Source organism: Trachypithecus francoisi, unplaced genomic scaffold (assembly GCF_009764315.1).
Source record: "Trachypithecus francoisi isolate TF-2019V2 unplaced genomic scaffold, Tfra_2.0 Lachesis_group12, whole genome shotgun sequence".
NCBI classification, from domain to species: domain Eukaryota; kingdom Metazoa; phylum Chordata; class Mammalia; order Primates; family Cercopithecidae; genus Trachypithecus; species Trachypithecus francoisi.
The window spans coordinates 66,885,293-66,905,855 of record NW_022681457.1 but is presented as its reverse complement, the minus strand read 5'-3'; the positions used below and the strand labels follow the sequence as shown (position 1 = coordinate 66,905,855).

At 43.5% G+C, this 20,563-nt stretch overlaps 1 protein-coding gene across 1 annotated transcript in view; it reads right to left on the bottom strand.

The window, feature by feature from the left end:
* ZNF570 (zinc finger protein 570) overlaps positions 1-19,786 on the bottom strand; it is a 59,646-nt gene extending 39,860 nt beyond the window's left edge. Inside the window, exons 1-5 of the mRNA XM_033228866.1 lie at positions 19,316-19,786; positions 18,505-18,588; positions 12,052-12,178; positions 11,625-11,720; positions 2,033-3,378 (exon numbers count right to left, since the gene is read on the bottom strand). Of these exons, the coding sequence (XP_033084757.1) occupies positions 2,033-3,378; positions 11,625-11,720; positions 12,052-12,178; positions 18,505-18,588; positions 19,316-19,465 (1,803 nt within the window). The 5' untranslated portion in view covers positions 19,466-19,786. The remainder of the gene's footprint in view (positions 1-2,032; positions 3,379-11,624; positions 11,721-12,051; positions 12,179-18,504; positions 18,589-19,315) is intronic.
* Positions 19,787-20,563: the final 777 nt, after the last annotated feature.

The following is a 20,563-nucleotide window of genomic DNA, read 5'->3' as shown; positions in this document are numbered from 1 at the left end:
AACCATATAATTACCTGGGTATGGTGCTTTTTTCTCTTTTTTCAGATGGAGTCCCACTCTGTTGCCCAGACTCGGGGGCAGTAGCACAATCTCGGCTCACTGCAACCTCTGTCTCCTGGGTTCAAGCAATTCTCTTGCCTCAGCCTCCTTAGTGGCTGGGATTACAGGTGTGTGCCACCACACTTGGCTGATTTTTGTATTTTTAGTAGAGACGGGGTTTCACCATGTTAGGCAGGATGGTCTCCAACTCCTGACCTCATGATCCACCCACCTCAGCCTCCTAAAGTGCTGGGATTACAGGTGTGAGTCACCGGGCGCGGCCAGGGTGTGGTGCCTATTTAAGTGGACCACGTGAATTTCTATGTTTATTGATTTTTTTTGTTAATTGTAACCATTTCTATTCCTTCCTTGATCTAAATATAGGTTCTGCATTCTTCCCAGTGAATTCTATTTTTCTTAAGTGGCTTATCCAATTCATTATCTTTAGAAACTTCCTAAGACTGGCTATCAGTGTTATAGTTCCACTACCTGAGTTTATATCCACTACTAAGCTACAGTACAAAGACTGCCATTTATGTTCTAAAATTTTTAGGTTTTCCAAATTCTGAACTGGTGTTTTGCAGGAATGCTCTACTTTGTCCAATAAGGAATCTTGTTTTGATTGTGAGGAGTAAATGAGTTAATATATGTAGAGTATGTAAGACAGTGCCTGATGTGTAGTGGGCACTCAGTATATGTTAGCCATTATCCTTTATTGAGTATCTGCTATATTTGACAGACTATATGAAATACTTTACATGCAAATTTCTCATTTAATATGCACCAGTCTACAACAGACACTATTTCACTTAATACTAACATTTCTACAGTACAGTATCCTGTATTATTCCTATTTTAAGATTTAAAGAAAACCCTGAGGTTTAGATAAGCAAATTGCTCAAAGTCACACAATGCCATAGTAGTGTTGGAGCTATGATTTTTCAGAATCTAAGCTCTTCATCCTGGGAAGTGCCTAGTGCCCAAAGAAGAAGACTGGAATAAAATAAGGCTGAATGGTGTGTAAGAACCAAATAACAAAAAGCCTCGCAGACAATTTTAAAGGCTGTGAATATTAGTCTAAGAACAATAACAAGCAAAAAAAAAAAAAAAGTTTTAACTGGAGATAGTAATATGTGTTTCTTTTCCTTTTTTTTTTTTTTTTTTTTTGAGATGGAGTTTGCTCTTGTTGCCCAGGTTGGAGTGCAATGGTGCCATCACAGCTCACTGCAACCTTTGCCTCCCGGGTTCAAGTGAAGCTCCTGCCTCCGCCTCCAGAGTAGCTGGGATTACAAGTGTGCACTACCACGCCCGGCTAATTTTGTATTTTTAGTACAGATGGGGTTTCGCCATGTTAGTCTGGCTGGTCTCAAACTCCTGACCTCGGGTGATCCGCCCACCTCGGCCTCCCAAAGTGTTGAGATTACAGGCGTGAGCCACCGTGCCTAGCCCATATGTTTTCTTATACTTTGAAAAGAACAGTTTGAGGCTGGGTGGTGGCTTATGCCTGTAATCCAGGCACTTTGGGAGGCCGAGACAGACAGATCACTTGAGATCAGGAGTTCAAGACCAGCCTGACCAACATGGCAAAACCCCATCTCTACTAAAAAATACAAAAATTAGCCAGGCATGGTGGTGCATGTCTGTAGTCCCAGCTACTCGGGAGGCTGAGGCACGAGAGTTGCTTGAACCTTGGAGGCAGAGGCTGGGAGTCAGAGGTTGCAGTGAGCTGAGATCATCCCACTGCACTCCAGCCTGGGCAACAGAGCGAGACATTGTCTCAAAAATAAAAAAAAATTTTTAAAAAGAAAGAAAAAAAGATCCGTTTGAGTGCATTGTGGGAAATGGACTTAAAGGTAGCAAAAATAAATACAGGAAGACCTGTTTGAAAGCTATATTAGTAATCAGAGTGAGATGAATCGGACCAAGGTGACAACATTAAAGATAAAAAAGAGTACAAATTCTAGAAAGATTTAGGACTCAGGATCTATAGGACTTGGTGATTGACTGGGTTGGGTGGTGACAGTGATTCCCCAATGTGAATTCTCTGGTGATGAGCAAGGTGTGCATGCTGCCTGAAGGTTTTTTTGCATTCCTTACATTCATAGGGTCTCTCTCCAGTATGAATTCTCTGATGTTGGGCAAGGGATCCACAGTAACTAAAAGCCTTTCCACAAACAGTACATTCGTAAGGTTTCTCTCCAGTATGAACTCGCTGATGTTGAGTAAGGGATGAGTCATTGCTAAAAGCCTTCCCACATTCGATACATTCATAGGGTTTCTCTCCAGTATGAACTCTTTGATGCTGAGCAAGGTAGGCAATCTGGCTGAATGCTTTCCTACATTCCTGACACTTATAAGGCTTTTCTCCAGTATGAATTCTCTGATGTTGAGCAAGGTGTGAATTCTGGCTGAAGGCCTTCCCACATTCCTTACATTCATAGGGTCTCTCTCCAGTATGTATTCTCTGATGTACAGTAAGGTATGCACGAAGGCTAAACGCTTTCCCACAGACGTTACATTCATAGGGTTTCTCTCCTGTATGAACTCTCTGGTGTTGAGCAATGGATGATCTGTTGCTAAAAGCTTTCCCACATTCGATACATTCATAGGGTTTCTCTCCTGTATGAACTCTCTGGTGTTGAGCAAGGTAGGCAAACTGACTGAAGGCTTTTCGACATACCTTACATTCATAAGGTTTTTCTCCAGTATGAACTCGCAGATGTTGAACTAGATGTGCATTCTGACTGAAGGCTTTCCTACATTCCTTACATTCATAGGGTTTTTCTCCAGTGTGAATCCTCTGATGCTGAACAAGATTTGATCTCTGGCTGAAGGCTTTTCCACACTCTATACATTTATAGGGTTTCTCTCCAGTATGAATTCTTTGATGAAGAGTAAGGGATGAACTCTGGCTGAAGACTTTTTCACAGTCATTACATTTCAAAAGTTTCTTCTCTGCACAGACACTCTTGGGCTTAATAGCCATTAAATTTTTTTTAAAGCTTCTCTTTTGTGTGTCATGTTTATGTACTTTCTCCTCTTTGGGGATTATCTTTTGTGTACAAAGCAGCGGGTTCTGATGAAAACTTCCCCAAGATTTATATTCTTGTTCTCTTTCATCAACAAGGGGTTCTTCATGAGTGATTATCTCTTCCTTGAAACACGCCTTCTGATTCCCTGGTTGCCTTTCAAAATAGCCCTCACATTTCCACTCTTCTCTCAAACTACAGTATTCAAGGTTATAGCTTGTAAGTGTTTCTATTATCTTCTGGGATTGATGTTCTTCATAAAAGTCCTGCTTTGGGGTTAATTCTTCAGTCTCACATATAGGCTCCCAGCCTGAAAAGTAATAATAAGAAAAAATGTCTCCTCTATTGAGTATCAGAACGTACATTTAGTACATCTGTAAAGTAAAATATGTGAATTAAACAGCAAAACCCACAGGAACATTGGCTTTTGCAGTTCTGAAGTGTACAAGAAGAGAAACAGAAAACAGGTCATACAGAAACCTAAGAAGGAATAATTAGAGTTATAAAAGAAAAATCAGTAAATCTCAGGGCAGGAAGAAGTTAGAGATGTGGTCAGAGCTGGTTACAATTTTATGCCTGTGTTAATAAAATAGACACTGAAATAGTCTCCATTCTTTTAGCTGCTTCATTCAAGAACATTCATTGAACAAATATTTACCTTTTGCCAGATACTGTTCTGATGCTTTTAATATCACAAAACAAAGATCCTTACCTTCAAGGATGTTATTTTCTTAGAAGAGACAGAAAATAAGTGATAAGTAAGTAAATTTCATGTTATGTTAGAAGATACTAAGTGCTTCAGAGGAAGAAAATCAGGGTAGGGGATGTCATGGGTACTGATGAAATTAGAGCTAGGAATCATTAATAAGTTAACATTTAAGCAAAGATTTGAAGAAAGTGAAGAAGTCAGTCAGTCATTCAAGTCTCTGGGGAAAAAGCATTCAGAGAAGAGGTAGCAGCTGGTTCAAAGGCCCAAAAGTAGAAGCGTGTCTACTATGTCTGGGGAATATTAAGAAGGCCAGTGTGGCCTATAGAGTGAGTAGTAGGATATAAAGTCAGCAGGTAAAAAGTAATGAGATTATTTAAGCTTCACAGGCCTTCTAAGGAATTTGGCTTTTACTCTGAGAGGGAGAGTGTATTAGTCCGTTTTCACACTGCTATAAAGACACTACCTGAGACTGGGTAATTTCTAAACAAAATAGGGTTAATCGACTCACAGTTCTGCATGGCTGAGAAGGCCTCGGGAAACTTACAATCGTGGCAGAAGGTGAAGGGGAAGCAGGCACCTTCTTTACAAGCTGGCAGGAGAGAAGGAGCGAAGCGGGGGGAGAAACAGAGAGGCAGAAAGGGAGAGAGAGGGAGAAAGAGAAAGGGAGAGAGGGAGAGAGAGAGAGAGAGAAAGCAGGGGAAACTGCCACTTTGAAACCATCAGGTCTCATGAGAACTTCCTCACTAGCATGAGAACAGCATGGGGTAAATTGCCCCCATCCAATCACTTCCCACCAGGTCCCTCCCTCAACACATGGGGATTACAATTCAGGATGAGATTTGGATGGGGACACAGAGTCAAACCGTAACACATGGTAATATAGTTCCATCCAAATCTCATGTTGAAATGTAATCCCCAGTGTTGGAGGTGGGGCCTGGTGGGAGGTGACTGGATCATGGGGATGGAGTCCTCATGAATGGTTTAGTATCATCCTGTTGGTACCATCATGATAGTGAGTGAATTCTCATGAGATCTGGTCCTTTAAAAGTGTGTGGCACCTCCTCCCTCTCTCATAGGCTCCTGGCTTTTGCCAAGTGATGTGCCTGCTCTCTGTTCACCTTCTGCCATAATTGGAAGCTTCCTGAGACCTCCTCGGAGGAAGATGCCACTATGCTTCCTGTACAGCCTACAGAACTGACAGCTAATTAAACCTCTTTTCATAGAAATTACCAGTCTCAGGTATTATATTTCTTCATAGCAGTGCAAGAACGTCCTAACACAGATGGAGACTCACTGAAGTGGTTTGAGTAGAGGAGTAATAGCTGGTTGCTATTCCACGAAATTAACACAAAATGTGGTATATACATACGATAGATTATTCAGCCTTAAATGAGGAGGAAATTCTGACATATGCTATAATACAGATATAATTTGAGGACATTACAGTAAGTGAAATAAACCAGTCACAAAAGGAGCAATATTGTATGATTCCACTTATATGAGGTACCTAAAGTAGCCCGGCAATATAGCAGACTAGTTTTATTATGACAAATCTTCCTAGTACAAAAAAGCTTATGATTTTGTAGAAATAGAAAAACTTTCTTTTAGCTACATTACCAAGCTGGCAGGAAACTAAGGTAAACTCTCAAAGATCAAACAGACTCTAGAAGGCACTTTCAAGTAAGTAAGGTGGAACTGAAGCTGGGAGCATCAATTTATCCCTGGTGAGTTTGGTCTTAGGCACCTCTAACTGGAATTTTAGGAAAAATAAACACAGAGAATGGGAAAGTGACAATATGTGAAGGGATAATAGCTGATAATTACCCAGAGTCCATTAATGGTCAGATAAAAAAAATCACAATAAATCCAAAGTACAGCAGCTGAAATTGACATCTAGATATATCACATTGAAAATGTAGAATAACAAGGGCAAGAAGAAAGTTCTTGAAAGTTGCAAGGAAGAATATATTAATGAAAACTGACTTTTCAAAAGCAAGAACAGAAGCCAGAAAAGCATGGAATGGTATCTTTATTTATTTTTTTTTTTATTGAGACGGAGTCTTTGCTCTGTCGCCCAGGCTGGAGTGCAGTGGCGCGATCTCGGCTCACTGCAAGCTCCGCCTCCTGGGTTTACGCCATTCTCCTGCCTCAGCCTCCCGGAGTAGCTGGGACTACAGACGCCCGCCACATCGCCCGGCTAATTTTTTGTATATTTAGTAGAGACGGGGTTTCACCGTGTTGGCCAGGATGGTCTCGATCTCCTGACCTCGTGATCCGCCCGTCTCGGCCTCCCAAAATGCTGGGATTACAGGCTTGAGCCACCGCGCCCGGCCGGAATGGTATCTTTAAAGCACTCATAAAAATAATCTGTCGCCGGGCATAGTGGCTCACGTCTGTAATCCCAGCACTTTGGGAGGCTGAGGCGGGCGGATCACCAGGTCAGGAGTTTGAGACCAGCCTGGCCAACACAGTGAAACCCCCATCTCTACTAAAAATACAAAAAATTAGACGGGCATGGTGGCCCGCGCCTGTAATCCCAGCTACTCGGGAGGCTGAGGCAGGAGAATCGCCTGAATCCGGTATGGGGAGGTTGCGGTAAGCTGAGATCATGCCACTGCACTCCAGCCAGGTGACAGTGCAAGACTCTATCTCAAAAAAATAAAAAAATCTGTCAATCTATGACTGACAAGGAAAGGTTCTTGTATGTATGACAGCAAAACATATAAATGAACAAAACAATAACAACAATGTAAGTTTATATGAACTTATCTCTAAAATATTTATAAGGAAATTACTTCAGGAAAAAGTTCCGGGGTAGAATGGTGAACAAGGAAAACGACAAACGTGAATTTTTTTTTTCTGAGACAGAACCTTGCTCTGTCACCCAGACTGTAGTGCAGTGCCACGTTCTTAGCTCACTGCAGCCTTGAACTCCTGGGCTCAAGCGATCCTCCCACCTCAGCCTCCCAAGTAACTGGAACTACAGGCACACACCCCCATACCCAGCTAATTTTTGCATTTTGTAGAGATGGGGTTTCACAATGTTGCCCAGGCTGGTCTCAAACTCCTGGACTCAAGTGATCCACCTGCCTTGGTCTCCCAAAGTGCTGGGATTACAGCCATAAGCCACCGCACCTAGCCAAAAGTGGATAAATCTAAACAACACTAAATGTAATAATGGTCTATTATATAACTTCATAAAGCAAAATAATAGTTTATGGCATTGAAGAAAAACAAGGAATAACTGAAATGAGAGTAAGTTAAGACAGTCTAAGGTTCTTGTATTTTTTTTTTTGAGATGGAGTTTTGCTCTTGTTGCCCAGGCTGGAGTGCAATGGCGCCATCTCGGCTCACTGCAACCTCTGACTCCCCGGTTCAAGCGAATCTCCTGCCTCAGCCTCCTGAGTAGCTGGAACTGCAGGTGCACGTCACCATACCTGGCTAATTTTTGTGTTTTTAGTAGAGATGGGGTTTCACCATGTCGGCCACACTGGTCTCGATTTCTTGACCTGGTGATCCGCCCGCCTCAGCCTCCCAAAGTGCTGGGATTACAGGCGTGAGCCACCACGCCCAGCCATAAATGTTAGATTTTGTAAGGTAACCAGTACAGAATAGAAATAGATTGTATATCATTCAAATTAGGAGATGGAGAAAAACCAAGAAACAAGAAAAATTTGAAAAGGCACAATTTATAAAAGAAAGTGAGACAGTGGAAAATAAATCCAACTCTATTAACAGTACCAAAACATTTAACAGACCACCATCATTTGGTTAAAAGATAAAGGTTATCAGACTGGATTTTAAAAAATGTTTATCCAAATACTGCTTATAAGAGAAACACATAGCAAGGTCAGAGAATAAAGGAGTAGAAAAAAACTACATCAAGTAAATATTAACAAAAGGCAAATAAAGCTATAACAATATTAAGTGAATTTTTTTGCTTAATCAGATAATCACGAGATTTAAAGAGAGTAACAATAACATAAGAAAAAATTCACTAGAAAAATAAAACATTCTAAAAACATATGACCAAATAAAATACCTTCAAAATACAAAAAATCTGCTGTTACAATTATGAGAAAAAAAGTATGTATTTACTACAAGAGTAGAAGTTTCTTTAACATGTCTCCCAGTAACTGATTGCTCAAGACATTTTTTTAAATCCATAAGGACACAGATTTGACCAGCACAGTTAATGAGCTTAATCCAATGAGCATATATCAAACACTGTATTCAATAACCAGAAAATACATATTGTATTCAAGGACACATAGAATATTTACCAAAACTAGCCCTAAGAAATAAAGCAAATCTCAAAATACTTTCAAAAAATGTATATTAAAGAGATCCCATTCTCTAAATATCATGCAATTAAACAAGTACCAAACAAAAGCCTTCAATTTCAAACTTCTAAATAATTCACGGATCAAGAAATCATTGAGAACTAGAAAAATAATGGACAACTCTATCTAATAAGTTTGGAAATTTACATCAAAACTAAAAATATTTAGAAAAAATACCCTAATTGACTCCAGGAGAAATAGAAAATCTAGAATTTTAGAACATATCAAATTGAATGATTAAATTCTTTTAACAATAAAAATTCCAGGCCAAGATGAACAAAATTCTACCAAACATTCAAAAAACAAATAATTTTTATTTTTCACAAATGTTTCTAAAGAAGAAAAAGAGAATTTACGAGAATAATCAACTTTGATCCTAAAATCTGACAAGAAGGGAAAACTGAAGGCCAAATTCACTAATAAATACAGATGCAAAACACCCAAACAAAACATTGGCAAATAGCAACTAGCAAAAAATGGAAAAGATATAAAGATGGGTTTATCTTGGGAATGCAATGTTGGTTTAACATTTGAAAATGTCTGTAAATTACCACATTAAGAGGTGAAAAACTAAAACCTGGTAAGAGGTAAAAACACCTACAGATGGAGAAAAACATTTGTTAAAACTCAAAAGCTTTCCACAATAAAACTCTAGCAAACAGGAATGAAACGGTATGTGCCAAAAACTTTTAAACATAACAATTATCAAAAAATAAAATATTAAATTATTCTTATTAAGACCGGAAGTGGACAAGAATGCCTGTTATCACTACTTTGATTCATATTATACTGGAGATACAACAAAGGCAACAGAAAAAGAAATTAAGCTGTAAGAATTGAAAATGAAGAAATTGCCATTATTCACAAACATGTCTACTCTTACATAAAATCCAAACATATCTAAAAATATTAGTATTAACAGGAGAGATTGGCAAGGTTGCTGGATATAAGATCAATTTATATAAAGTTAACTTCATTTCTATATATGAGCAACAAACAGAAAATATAGGTAACATTTAACACAGCAATGAAACTAATATGTTTAATGTTTACAATTAATCTAACAGAAGATGTGCATAGCTTTTTTTGGAGAAAATTATAAAACACTGACAAAAGTAAAAAAACCTAAATAAATGGAGAGCTATACCATGTTAAAGAATTTTTTAAATTTCCAGAATTGATTACAGAATAAAATTTGAATCAAAACTTAAAATTGGAATCAAAACTTAACAGCATTGTGTTGTTTTCTGATCAAAATTTACAAGTTGACCCTAAACTTTATATTGATGGCCAAAAGGCAAACAGGAAATTCTAAAGAATTTAAACAAGCTGTAGAGATGTTCCCTAGCAGATAATTATCCTTCTAATAAACTATTTTTATTAAGATAGTGTGGTACTGGTATAAAGAAAAAGAGATCAATGAAATTGAATAAAGTTTAAAGTCACAACCATAAAAAGACTAAAACTTGATATATTAAGAGGTAACATTCAGGAAAACAGGCAGAGGGAGCATTTATTTTAAAAATATCTGGGACATTTGGTTTTCCATAAGATACAGAAGTTAAATTCTTATTTAAAATAATCCTCAAAAATAAGTTCCAATTGGATTATGGACCTAGATATAAAAGGACAATCTTTAAAAGACTATTTTCAGATATCTATATGAACTCAGAACATAGAAAGTTTCTTAAAGTGTCAAAAACATAAGCTACAGGCTGGGTGTGGTGGCTCACGTCTGTAATCCCAGCACTCTGGAAGGCTGAGGCAGGTGGATCACCTGAGATCAGGAGTTTGAGACCAGCCTGGCCAACATGGTGAAAATCCGTCTCTACTAAAAATACAAAAAATTAGCCAGGCGTGGTGGTGGGTGCCTGTAGTTCCAGTTACTGGGAGGCTGAGGCAGGAGAATCACTTGAACCCAGGAGACAGAGGTTGCAGTGAGCCGAGATTGTGCCACTGCACTCTGGCCTGGGGGAGAGAGGGAAACTCTGTCTCAAAAAAAAAAAAAAGCTACAAATACACACACACACACGACAACTTCCCCCAAAATGAGCACCTTAGGAAAAATGACACATGCAAACTGTTTTTCCTCTTCTCTCGCACCACAAAAATAAACACAGAAGGCTTCTGTGACTGAATGTGAGGATTTCTCTCCACCAACAAGCAAGCAATGAATTCTGCAGTGGGCGTCCTCTACCTCAGCTCTATCTACCTGGAGATAGCATCAGATGCTTCAGGTTGAAGACTCAGTCCCCAAGACTGCCTACACTTCTGATGCTCTGTAGAGCTCAAAACTTTGTAAGATGCCGGGCGCAGTGGCTCATGCATGTAATCCCAGCACTTTGGAAGGCCGAGGCAGGCAGATCATGTGAGGTCAGGAGTTTGAGACCAGCCTAACATGGAGAAACCCTGTCTCTATTAAAAATACGAAAATTAGGCCGGGCGCAGTGGCTCAAGCCTGTAATCCCAGCACTTTGGGAGGCCGAGACGGGCGGATCACGAGGTCAGGAGATCGAGACCATCCTGGCTAACACTGTGAAACCCCGTCTCTACTAAAAAATACAAAAAACTAGCCGGGCGAGGTGGCGGGCGCCTGTAGTCCCAGCTACTCGGGAGGCTGAGGCAGGAGAATGGCGTAAACCCGGGAGGCGGAGCTTGCAGTGAGCTGAGATCTGGCCACTGCACTCCAGCCTGGGCGACAGAGCGAGATTCCGTCTCAAAAAACAAACAAACAAACAAACAAAAAAACGAAAATTAGCTGGGCGTGGTGGTGTGCGCCTGTAATCCCAGCTCCTCAGGAGGCTGAGGCAGGAGAATCACTTGAACCTGGGAGGCAGAGGTTGTGGTGAGCCGAGATCGCACCATTGCACTCTAGCTTGGGTGACAGAGCAAGACTCCATCTCAAAAAAAAAAAAAAAAAGGCCGGGCGCGGTGGCTCAAGCCTGTAATCCCAGCACTTTGGGAGGCCGAGACGGGTGGATCACGAGGTCAGGAGATCGAGACCATCCTGGCTAACATGGTGAAACCCCGTCTCTACTAAAAATACAAAAATCTAGCGGGCGAAGTGGCGGGCGCCTGTAGTCCCAGCTACTCGGGAGGCTGAGGCAGGAGAATGGCGTGAACCTGGGAGGCGGAGCTTGCAGTGAGCTGAGATCCGGCCACTGCACTCCAGCCCGGGAGACAGAGCGAGACTCCGTCTCAAAAAAAAAAAAAAAAAAAAAAAAAAAAAAAAAATTTGTAAGACTGGTAAAAGATTTTTTAAAGACTGAGAGGCTTATGAAACTAAGAGGGAATGGGACTTATTAGAAAGGAGATAGGAAAGTGAGAGAAGTGAAATAATTAAAAATAAGAAATATGGGAGAACATCCTAAATGGCCCCAAATTTTTATAAAGACCTAGAACATTTGAGAAGAATTTGGAAGCCTGAAGAGTGAAGAGGTGATACCTTTGAGTCAAGCTGAGCTGTCACGTGCAAAGATTTTTGCCAATTTCCTCTTCACTAACCTGAGCACAAGCCTTTTGTCAGCTCTCTCTTCACCATCCAGGGTGCTTTTCCTTGTTCCAACAATAATATCACACTTGGTTTGGAAAAGCAAAGTCCTGCAATATATGAAAAAAAAAATAGAATTTGGTCATGCTGTGGATATTCTAGAACTCACATTCAATCCTTAGATCATCGGGGAAAAGGGAGTTTACAGTAAGCAAAAAGAGAAATGTGTAAAGGACATGTATTAGAAGGATAAGGAAGATGAAGCTTCAGGCATAGGCCAAGAATATGTTCACTGCCAAATCCACAAACACTAACCCATTCGTTTGGCATCGGCAGCAGACATTCAGCCAAACTTTGCAGATGTTATCCAAAAATTCACAATAGTGGTAGCAAGGAGACCCTTTTGAGCGGAAGCTCAATTTTGCAAGAAGATATCCTTACCCAGTGATACTAAGATCCTGTAGTTCTCCAGCATCACATTACTATACAGGTGTCTTTGAGAAGAATCCAGACAATCCCATTCTTCTTGGGAGAAGTCTACAGCCACATCTCTGAAGGTCACCAACTCCTGAAATGAAATAAATGAAAGAACCGTATCTCTTACCATATTCACCTCATTTCCTCTGCCCTAGGCACACTGGGCCCTCTCTGATATTACATCCTCAAATATGTAACCATGTTACCATATTTGTACTCAGGGCCTTTGTATGTCTCAGATTATTCCAGTATAAAATAGCAATGCTTCAACCCCAATTCCCTAACCCTCCACAGCACTTAATTATTTTATTCATTGCCCGTTCTTCACCCTCCTCAACTAAAATTTAAGCTCCATGAGGGCAGATTATGTTTTGGCTTTGGTCACTGCTTTATCCCCAGGTACAGAATAGAATCTGGCACACCTGAAGTATTCAAATATTGACTAAGTTGAATTAATCAATGAGTGGCTTGAAGAAAATTTCAAGAAGCTAGAAAGGGATCAAAAATAATCCCAGAAAGTATTCACTATATCTCTGACAACTGTACCAAACCAAGCAGAGCAGAGCATCAATTCCATTAAAATTCAAATACTTTAATGCAGAGTTCTCAAAATTTTGTGTAAAGAAATGGGTGTTCCACTCATAATATTGCTTCCGCCTATAGGGGTTAGAGAAAGTTCTCAAAAACTTGATGCTGAGCTGGGCTCATGCCTGTAATCCCAGCACTTTGGGAAGGCGAGGTGGGTGGATCACCTGAGGTCAGGAGTTCGAAACCAGCCTGGCCAACATGGTGAAATGCTGTCTCTACTAAAAATACAAAAATTAGCCAGGCGTGGTGGTGCACGCCTGTAGTCTCAGCTACTCTGGAGGCTGAGGCAGGAGAATCGCTTGAAGCCAGGAGGCGGAGGTTGCAGTGAGCCAAGATTGTGCCACTGCACTCCAACCTGGGCAACAGGGCAAGACTCCATCTAAAAACAAAACAAAACAAAACTTGCTGCTGTGATGCTGTTGGATTCCAGGTTTCTATAATGTGACCACTTGCTGATGAAACAAACATTCATTATATGTGTATGTATTAATTTTTTACAAAATTAAAAGATGTGAACCTGGCAATGCAACTTTTTGCATTTGACACAATTTTGTTACAATTAAAGAAACTGTCTCTAGGCTGGGTAAGGTGGCTCACACCTGTAATCCCAGCACTCGGGAGGCCAAGGCGGGTGGATCACTTGAGGTCAGGAGTTCCAGAACAGCCTGGCCAACATGGTAAAACCCTGTCTCTATTAAAAATACAAAAATCAGCTGGGCGTGGTGGTGCGCACCTATAATCTCCGGTACTCGGGAGGCTGAGGCAGGAGAATTGCTTGAATCCGGGAAGTAGAGGTTGCGGTGAGCTGAGATTGTGCCACTGCACTCTGGCCTGGGCAACACAGCAAGACTTTGTCTCAAAAACAAAACAAAACAGGCCGGGCGCGGTGGCTCAAGCCTGTAATCCCAGCACTTTGGGAGGCCGAGACGGGCGGATCACGAGGTCAGGAGATCGAGACCATCCTGGCTAACATGGTGAAACCCCGTCTCTACTAAAAAAAATACAAAAAACTGCCGGGCGAGGTGGCGGGTGCCTGTAGTCCCAGCTACTCGGGAGGCTGAGGCAGGAGAATGGCGTAAACCCAGGAGGCGGAGCTTGCAGTGAGCTGAGATCCGGTCACTGCACTCCAGCCTGGGCGGCAGAGCGAGACTCCGTCTCAAAAACAAAACAAAACAAAACAAACTACCTCTACAGAAGCAAAATTCTTCTTTTTTTTTTTTTTTTTTTTTTTGAGACGGAGTCTCGCTCTGTCGCCCAGGCTGGAGTGCAGTGGCCGGATCTCAGCTCACTGCAAGCTCCGCCTCCCGGGTTTACGCCATTCTCCTGCCTCAGCCTCCCGAGTAGCTGGGACTACAGGCGCCCGCCACCTCGCCCGGCTAGTTTTTTGTATTTTTTTAGTAGAGACGGGGTTTCACCATGTTAGCCAGGATGGTCTCGATCTCCTGACCTCGTGATCCGCCCGTCTCAGCTTCCCAAAGTGCTGGGATTACAGGCTTGAGCCACCGCGCCCGGCTCAAAATTCTTCAAGTTCAACACTCGGTAACCTTTTTTCTTAATTACAGGAAGTAGGCAAATCTCTCCCTCTCTGCTCCTGTTAACAATGCTTCCTGTTTTCCTTAGCTTATATAAATACATATAATAAATGTATAAATATTTATATATGACATACATACTTTCCACTGATTCTTTATAGTCAACAAAAATAATTTCTATGTCAATATAGGAGTTTACATTCTGATCTTAAAATATTTGACCCCTAACAAATGATAATACTTGGTTTCAAACTCCATTCACAATTATCATCAAACCAGTCTGAAGCAAAACTACAGTTCCCACTTTTTCCTGTTTTCTTTTTGCCCTTAAAGAAACATGGCTTCCAGCTGAGAGGACGACTTCCCTTAACGCCCTGTCACTGATGAATGTTTTATTCCCCACATTCCTTGTACCACAGCACTTGAAGGTGAGGCAGGTCACTTCTTTGCTCTTGTTTCCAAAATATTTCCTCCTCCCTAAAAGACATCTAGTTTTAAACGTCATGAAATTAGAATATGTCAATCACAATCCTTCCTTGTGATAGTTATCTACTAATTCCTGATAGATACCAGTTCTCTGTCATTCCTTAAATTCATCAGCACCTGACTCACTGTCACTCTCTTCAATGCCATTCCTATCAGTCTTTGGTCACTTCGATATCCACATAAATAACACTCCCTACAACCTGGCCTCTTAGTTCTCTGACCCCTCTCTCCTAGAATAGTCTTATCCTCTACGCTTCTACAGTCATTCATTTCCATGGTCATAACCCAGACCTTGTTAGTACCAGTCAGTACCAAACCCTTCATAACCTCAATTACCCTACTCTGACTTCTACCTCCTATATCTCAACTGTTGCCCTGTGGTACCCCAAACTGGATAGTTACTTGACTTCACCAGAAGTCAAATTCTGGAGAAGTACAATTCATTGATCTTACCACTTTTACCACTTTTTCACTGTTCCTCATCCCCGAGTACCCTCACTTCCCAGCACAACCATCTATTATAATCACCCCCTGCATATGCCCTTGCCTTCCCTGCCCCTCTCTCACTTAACTGTACTCACTTGGTTAAACTGCAGCCATCTTTCTGCTTACTCTGTGCCTGTACCCTGCATAGCTGAACTCTGCTGGAGAAAATCATACCAACCACGCAAATTAGTCTCACTTTAAATTCATGATTACTTAACCTCAAGTGGGCCGAAATGCTGCATAATACATTTCCCTAGTCCATTCATCCCTTCACTCTGCTAAATGACCATTTGATACTGTCCCCTCTCTCCTCACACCTTCAAGATCTCCTTCCCCATGCTCACTCTCAGCTGACAATCTTACTTTTTCTCTGAGAAAACAAAACCCATTGAAAGATAATTCCCACCACATCTACACATCCACCTGCACCTGTGCTTCTACACCCTAACATGCCCTTATTCCTATAACTGAACAACCCACATTCCTAGAAAAGGCCAAACACTTAGCTCCTCTTACCTAATTAAGCACATTGTTCCAGCAATTCCCTTTTCTCTATTCATCTTCAAATGTCCCTTTCTACTGAATCTTTAGCATCAGCCTGGCAACATATATCCATCTTTCTGAAACCTTGTCAATTATGACTTTCTCCTTCAGTTACCACCCATTTCTCTCCTTTTTTTTTTTGAGACAGAGTTTTGCTCTTGTTGCCCAGGCTGGAGTGCAATGGCACAATCTCAGTTCATTGCAACCTGCACCTCCAAGGTTCAAGTGATTCTCCTGCCTCAGCCTCCCGAGTAGCTGGGGTTACAGGCATGTGCCACCACGCCCAGCTTTTTGTGTTTTTAGTAAAGATGGGGTTTCTGCATGTTGGTCTGACTGGTCTCGAACTCCCTCACCTCAGGTGATCTGCCCGCCTTGGCCTCCCAAAGTGCTGGGATTACAGGCGTGAGCCACCATGTCCGGCTCTCTCCTCTTATAGCTAAACTTTTTTTTTTTTTTGAGACGGAGTCTCACTCTGTTGCCCAGGCTGGAGTGCAGTGGCCAGATCTCAGCTCACTGCAAGCTCTGCCTCCCGGGTTTACACCATTCTCCTGCCTTAGCCTCCCGAGTAGCTGGGACTACAGGCACCCACCACCTCGCCTGGCTAGTTTTTTGTATTTTTTAGTAGAGACGGGGTTTCACAGTGTTAGCCAGGATGGTCTCGATCTCCTGACCTCGTGATCCGCCCGTCTCGGCCTCCCAAAGTGCTGGGATTACAGGCTTGAGCCACCGCGCCTGGCCATAGCTAAACTTTTTGAAAGAGTTGTCTATGCTCTCTGTCATTTCCACCCATCCTCTGCCTATAAATAATGAACTCATACAACTTATGTATTAACAGCATCACTTTGGCTGCTCCACTGAGAACAGACTAAAAGAGAACAACAGTGGAGGTAGAGAAGTTAGGAGAGTACCATAGTAACACAGGTGAGAGATGATGGTTCAGAACATAATGGAAGCGGTGGTGATACTAAAAAGTACTCTGGGCTGGAAGCCGTGGCTCACGCCTGTAATCCCAGTCTTTGGGAGGCCAAGGCAGGCGGATCACAAGGTCAAGAGAGAGAGAGACCATCCTGGCCAACATGGTGAAACCCTGTTGCTACTAAAAATACAAAAATTACCTGGGCGTCGTGGCGCATGCCTGTACTTAGGAGACTGAGGCAAGAGAATCGCTTGAACCAGGGAGCGATGAGGGTTGCAGTGAGTCAAGATCATGCCACTGCACTCCAGCCTGGCTGACAGAGCGAGACTCCATCTCAAAAAAAAAGTAATCTGATTCTGGATGTATTTTGAAGTCTCTGATTTCCTGATGGAAGATTTTTAGCTTAATCAATGGAGCCAGGGAAGTACCTAAGAGTTTCCTAGTTGAGTTCCCTAATTCTATCCTTGTCCCATTCAGTTTATTCTCAGTAGCAGCCAGAGTGATCCTACCAAATGAAAATCAGTTCATGTCACTCATGTTCCAAAACCGCCAGTGGTTCGTTTCACTCCATTTGTAAGATGTTTGCATTTGAGATATCTCTTATGCAACCAAATGAAGATGTTAAGTAGGCAGTCAGGTATACAACTCTAGAGTTCAAGAGAGAGGTCTGGGCTGTGTACAGTTTGGTAGTTGTTGGCATATACATGGTATTTGAGGCTATGAGACAGGATGAGATCACCAAGGTAGTAAGTGTAGATAGAGAACAGGATGAGGGACTAAGCACTGTGACACCCAGTGGTAATGGGTGCTTACTAAAAATTAGAATGAATGAATGTTGTTTGGTTAGAAACTAGAGTGAGGAAGTTGGTCTGTATCTGTATCTGAGGGAACAGTATCCCAGGCAGAGGGAATAGCAAGTGCAAGGCCATGCATTAAGAATGTACTTACTGGCAGCCAGCCGCGGTGGCTCACGCCTGTAATCCCAGCACTTTGACAGGCTGAGGCGGGTGGATCACGGGGTCAGGAGAACAAGACTATCCTGGCTAACATGGTGAAACCCCATCTCTACTAAAAATACACAAAATTAGCCAGGCATGGTGGCGAGTGCCTGTATTCCCAGCTACTCCGGAGGCTGAGGCAGGAGAATGGTGTGAACCCGGGAGGCGGAGCTTGCAGTGAGCCGAGATCGTGCCACTGCACTCCAGCCTGGGGACAGAGAGAGATTCCGTCTCAAAAAAAAAAAAAAATGTACTCACTGGCTGGGTATGGTAGCTCATGCCTGTAATCCCAGCACTTTGGGAGGCTGAGGCGGGCAGATCACCTGAGGTCTGGAGTTCGAGACCATCCTGGCCAGCATGGTGAAACCCTGTCTCTACTAAAAATCCAAAAAATGAGTCGGGTCTAGTGGCACGTGCCTGTAGTCCCAGCTACTCGGGAGGCTGAGGCAGGAGAATTGTTTGAACCCGGGAGGCGTAGGTTGCAGTGAGCCCATATCGCGGCCGCTCCACTCCAGCCTGGTGACAGAGTGAGACTAAGTCTCAAAAAAAAAAAAAAAAAAGAATAAGAAAGAATGTACTCACCACATTACAAGGAAGCTAGTGTTGCTGGAACTGAGTGACTGAGTTAAAGACAGGGTGAGAAAAATTAGATGAAGTCAGAGGGACAGTCAGGGACCAGATTATGCAGGGCCCTGCAGGTCAAGACAAGGACTTAAGCATTTATCTTGAATAAGATGGGAATCCAGTGGAGAGTGTGGATAAGTGACATGACTGGTTACCCAGAAACGTTTCAGCAGAAGGAAAATTAGTATCTGCTTGTTCTGGAAAGCAGACAGATATTCAGGAAATAGAGAAAACACCAACGCACCTGGTACATGGCTTTAAGAAGCCCAACAGCCATTCTTTCTCCCTCCTTGCTCTTCTCTTGGGAAATGGCAGTGGCCTCAGATGACTGAGATGGGGAAAAGAACATGAGAAACTAGACTTTTCTTGCAGCATCCAGAATCACCAGTCTAGACTTTTTAGGATTCTCTTTCTTCCTCTTGCAACCTTCCCTCCAATATAGAGAACATATCGGAGACCTAGGAGTTTGTTTGCATACAATTTGACTCACGCCTACATCATTTCCCAGTTCCTTAACACCAGATGTTCTAGGTTTTACAAATACAGACTCAGAGGAATGCAAGCTTTCACACAAAGACACAGAACTAATAAATAAGAGCACCAAGATCAAATAAAAGAGGACCTGACCCCACAATCCTCTCAGTGATTTTGAAACTTGGTGGCACATTGATATGACTTGGGCTGGCTTTAAAAGCCTCTCGGTGTCACACAGTCTCTCATTCAATCCCCCACATAATCAGAGTCTGAAAAACTACAGTGCCAACCACCGTCTTACCCACGCCACAGTCAGAGGCCATGGGTATGGACTGTCTCACACGGGCACCCTTTCCCATACCGGCAAGGCTCAGACACGAGGGTATCTATCACAAGCGACAGTCTCACAACCCAGTCACAAAGAGGCCGCGGGTATCGGCCCAACAAGGGGCAGCGAACACTCGCCCGCTCCCGCCCCAACTCACAGCCTCACACTCCACGGTGCCACTGACTCCCACGCACCCAGTCACACAGGACGTGGACAGGCACACGCGGTGACAGCCTCGCACTACGGTACCAACCTCCCCTTGCACCGGAGTCACACAGAGGGCCTGGGACGAGCTTCCGGAGAACCACACGCCACTCCTCAGCCCACTCCCTACCTGCAGAACAGAGCTGGGGGAAGATCCCGTTCCCGCCCCAAAGGCTCGGGGAATCTGCGCTCGGATCATACCCCTACCCTGAGTGGGATGGAACCCAGCCCCTACGGGCCCGGAAAGAAGCGCCTCAGCTGCCTCCGCCCCCGGAGGACACAAAGGGGCCGCGGGCCCAGCTCCCGCGGGGGCCGCTGGGAAACGTAGTCCGGAGTAGAAAAGGTTGCGGCGCCGCAGGGTCTGGCAGCAACAGGGCAGCTCCGCGCAGGGTTTGTAACACTGCCCCCTCCCCACCAGGTCCTCCCACGCTAGCCTCTCCCCTGACTTCCAGAGAGCCGGAAAGTCCGGATTCCCTGCAGCTCCGAGCCTGGCTGGGTCACAGGGACGGGACCCAGCGTTACACTATAGTGGCTGGTATGGTAGGCACAAGCGCTCCGCGCACCCCACTTAGCAACCAGGGCGGGGAGTTGAGAACCGCGGGTTGGCCGCAGGGAAAAGGTTTGTGCGTGGGAACGCGCTAGTGGAGCGTCTACTCAAAATGGGTGGGAGGCGAATTCCTAGAATTGTGCTGGATACCCGAAAAAAGTTGGGGGGCGAGGGTGCGAGGAGGTAAACTGCGCAAGCGTACTACACTCCTGGCAGCCTCCCACTCACTACCCTCGGCCAGGCGCGGTGGCTCACGCCTGTAATCCCAGCACTTTGGGAGGCCGAGGCGGGCAGATCACGAGTCGGGAGTTCCAGACCAGCCTGACCAACATCGTGGAATCCCGTCTCTACTAAAATTACAAAAGAATTAGCCGGGTGTGGTGGCACGCTCCCGTAGTCCCACCTTACTCAGGAGGCTGAGGCAGGAAAACTGCCTGAACCCGGGAGGCGGAGAGGCGGAGGTTGCAGTGAGCCGAGATGGCGCCACTGCACTCCAGCCTGAGCGACAGAGCAAGAGTCCGTCTAAAAAAAAAGAAAGAAAGAAAAAGAGAAAAAACCGCCAGACCTCAAATGATCCGTCCGCCTTGGCCACCCAAAGTGCTGGGATCACAGGCGTGAGCCACCGCGTCCGGCCTATTATCTCTTTATTAAAGGTATTAAGACGGCCCCGTGCGGCTCATGCCTGTAACCCCAGCACTTTGTGAGGCCCAGGCGGAGGATCGCTTGAGCTCAGAAGTTCGAGACCAGCCT